The sequence below is a fragment of the Montipora capricornis genome, chromosome 2, assembly GCF_036669925.1.
Source record: "Montipora capricornis isolate CH-2021 chromosome 2, ASM3666992v2, whole genome shotgun sequence".
In the NCBI taxonomy this organism is placed as follows: domain Eukaryota; kingdom Metazoa; phylum Cnidaria; class Anthozoa; order Scleractinia; family Acroporidae; genus Montipora; species Montipora capricornis.
The window spans coordinates 18,331,663-18,334,162 of NC_090884.1; the positions used below are offsets into that span (position 1 = coordinate 18,331,663).

Below are 2,500 nucleotides of genomic sequence, written 5' to 3' on the forward strand. Positions count from 1 at the left end.
AACAGGGAAAAATTGCTGATAACATTAGAAAAGCAGCAAGACACCCCCTCTGTAAGCATATCTGATGTCAGTCAAATCCGGTCCAACGTTGAATCCGTTTTTACCTAGGTTATATTGGTGATCCTCATTTTACCTAGGTTGAATGTTCACTCTACCCAGTTTAAAGCAGCTACAACCCCACGAAAATGATTGAAAAAACCCATACCTTCCCTCAAGCTCCGTCTTAACAACATAGTAAGGCAATGACAAACATGACAACATAGTAACACAAAAAAGAAGCCTCCATATCTGTAGTCCTTTGTCTTCACCACTACACTACAACGACGAACACACTCAACCCAACACAATTCTTTTTCTTTTGTATAACAAGTCAATTGATATCTATGCAAAATAACTATAAACTAATCCTAACCTGACCCTAATTTTTCTCTTGGCTTAATTTAAGCACCAAAAAAAGTTTCTTCAATTCGTATGATTAATGCCTTCTTTCGTACAAAACACAATCTTCCTCGAACAAGAGCTTTGTTTCTCAAGGGTGTGTCAACCAGACTTGACTCGGTGTCATATGTGGGTTGAATTTGTTGGTTCTCTACTCTGCACCGAGAAGTTTTTTACTGGGTACTCCGGTTTTCCCCTCAAAAACCAACATTTGACTTGACTTGCATTAATTGTTGATTCAGTTTGCAGTGTTCCCAATTAGTGCTCCATCGCTAGAACGACTAGAAACTTAAAACAGTTCCTTTCCTGTCCTTTCCTCGGCTACGGGGACCTTCGGGACCCATCCAACATATCCCCTCATTGAGTAAAAAATTCCCTATTAAATATTTGCTTCTGTTCCCTTGTTCCCAAATTCCTCTCAATTTTTTTACAGTTGTTTATCCCTAAAATTGTTTTTCTCTCTTGTTCCCCAGTTACCCCGTTTCCCAATTCAAATTAGCCATGTTCTCTTGTTCCCCAAAACCCCTGGGAGGGGCTCACTTAGGGAATATGAAAGTAATCTCAAGTTTGAAGAATAAAAAAGCGTAATCGATTCTTAGAACACATCGAAGAATTGGCTGATGATAGTTACAAACCAACTGAAGGCATATCTACCTGTTTTTAGTATCATTTAGAAAGAATTTTGGCGTTGGTGAATGGTTTGGTGACATTTTTGCTCTCTTGACTTTCAAAGGCCTATAGCAGACGCACTGAAAGTCGGCAAACCAGTGGAGGCTGAAAGTTTTTCAAGTGTGACAATATTCTTCAGTGATATTGTAGGCTTCACAAGCTTGGCATCACAGAGTACCCCGATTCAGGTAAATGACCCATAAACTTTCTTGTTGGCCACCGTTACACGCAACATATATTCCCGAAGAGTATGGAGCTCGAGGTATCGAGTCGCTGTCAAGAAGAGCGGCAAACATTGGCAATGTGGGATGCGCGGTTGCATGATCAAACAGAAAGAAGAGAAATCTTATTAATTTTATCCCAATTTTTAAAAGGAAGCATAAAAGATCTGCCAACAGTTGAAGTTCGTAGCACCAATGAAATGCACTCTCGGTTTTTTACCACTGATTATATGATGCTTGGCCGTCGAGTCGCAACAATCTTTCCTCGTCTAGTAATTTACCTTGAACGTGGTCCATTTCTTATTATGTAGATAAGGATGAAAAACTAGGATTTTTTACTAAAAAACCATCAAGCGCAGTGTATAGATTTAGCCAAGCCTAAAAGCGGAGCTCCCGTTTCTAGAAAGTAATATAGTGTACAGTGGAACCTCGATTTAACAAACCTCTAAATCACGGAGTCTTCGGTATAATGAATTATATTCTTCAACCCGGCCAAAGTTACAGTAAATTGTATGGAACAAAACCTCGATATAACCAAATCCGCGATATAGCGAACACAATCCAGAAGCCCAAACTTAAAATATACCCCGATATAACGAAGAAATGTCAACGCGTGACAAAAAATTAATGCGAAACAGACCCGCAAGGATGAAAATCCTTTAATCCTGCCACTATAGAACAGCTTCACAGTTACAGTAACGCTCAAACACTGACACTATCGATACATCTACAGATCCGCTCAATATTCTTTTTCTTATTAAGTCTATCAGCTTCTTTATTTTTGAAGGCTTCTTGTAGTAAAAGGGGGTATAAGTAGCCCGGCGGGATTTCCAGTCCAGTCCAAATATCCTTGTTCTCCGTTTGCTAGCGACTTCCACTGAAATTTGTCCTCCGTGTTTTAAATAGAGGATATTACATGGCCGTGCGGTGATACGAAATTTCTCTTCGAGTGTTGCAGAAAAAAAAAAAGTAACTTCTGTTATATCGAGGTTTTCGATATAAGGAACCTTCAATATAAGGAACCAATTTCCCCAGTCCCTTGGCACTTCGTTAAATCGAGGTTTCATTGTATATGGAAATAATTATGCTTCTGCATAAAGTACCAATTTAATCGCCATTAGTGTCTACAGTGATCAAAACACCTCACAGCTGTCAGGAGTGTAAACAAAACG

The 2,500-nt window shown here is 39.2% G+C and overlaps 1 protein-coding gene across 11 annotated transcripts in view; it reads left to right on the plus strand.

Moving 5' to 3' along the window:
* Positions 1-2,500, plus strand: part of LOC138038989 (atrial natriuretic peptide receptor 1-like) — a 94,222-nt gene that overhangs the window by 70,001 nt on the left and 21,721 nt on the right. For all 11 annotated transcript variants that reach the window (XM_068885117.1, XM_068885115.1, XM_068885114.1 and 8 more), the window contains one exon: positions 1,172-1,295. In XM_068885117.1, coding sequence (XP_068741218.1) covers positions 1,172-1,295 — 124 coding nt within the window. The remainder of the gene's footprint in view (positions 1-1,171; positions 1,296-2,500) is intronic.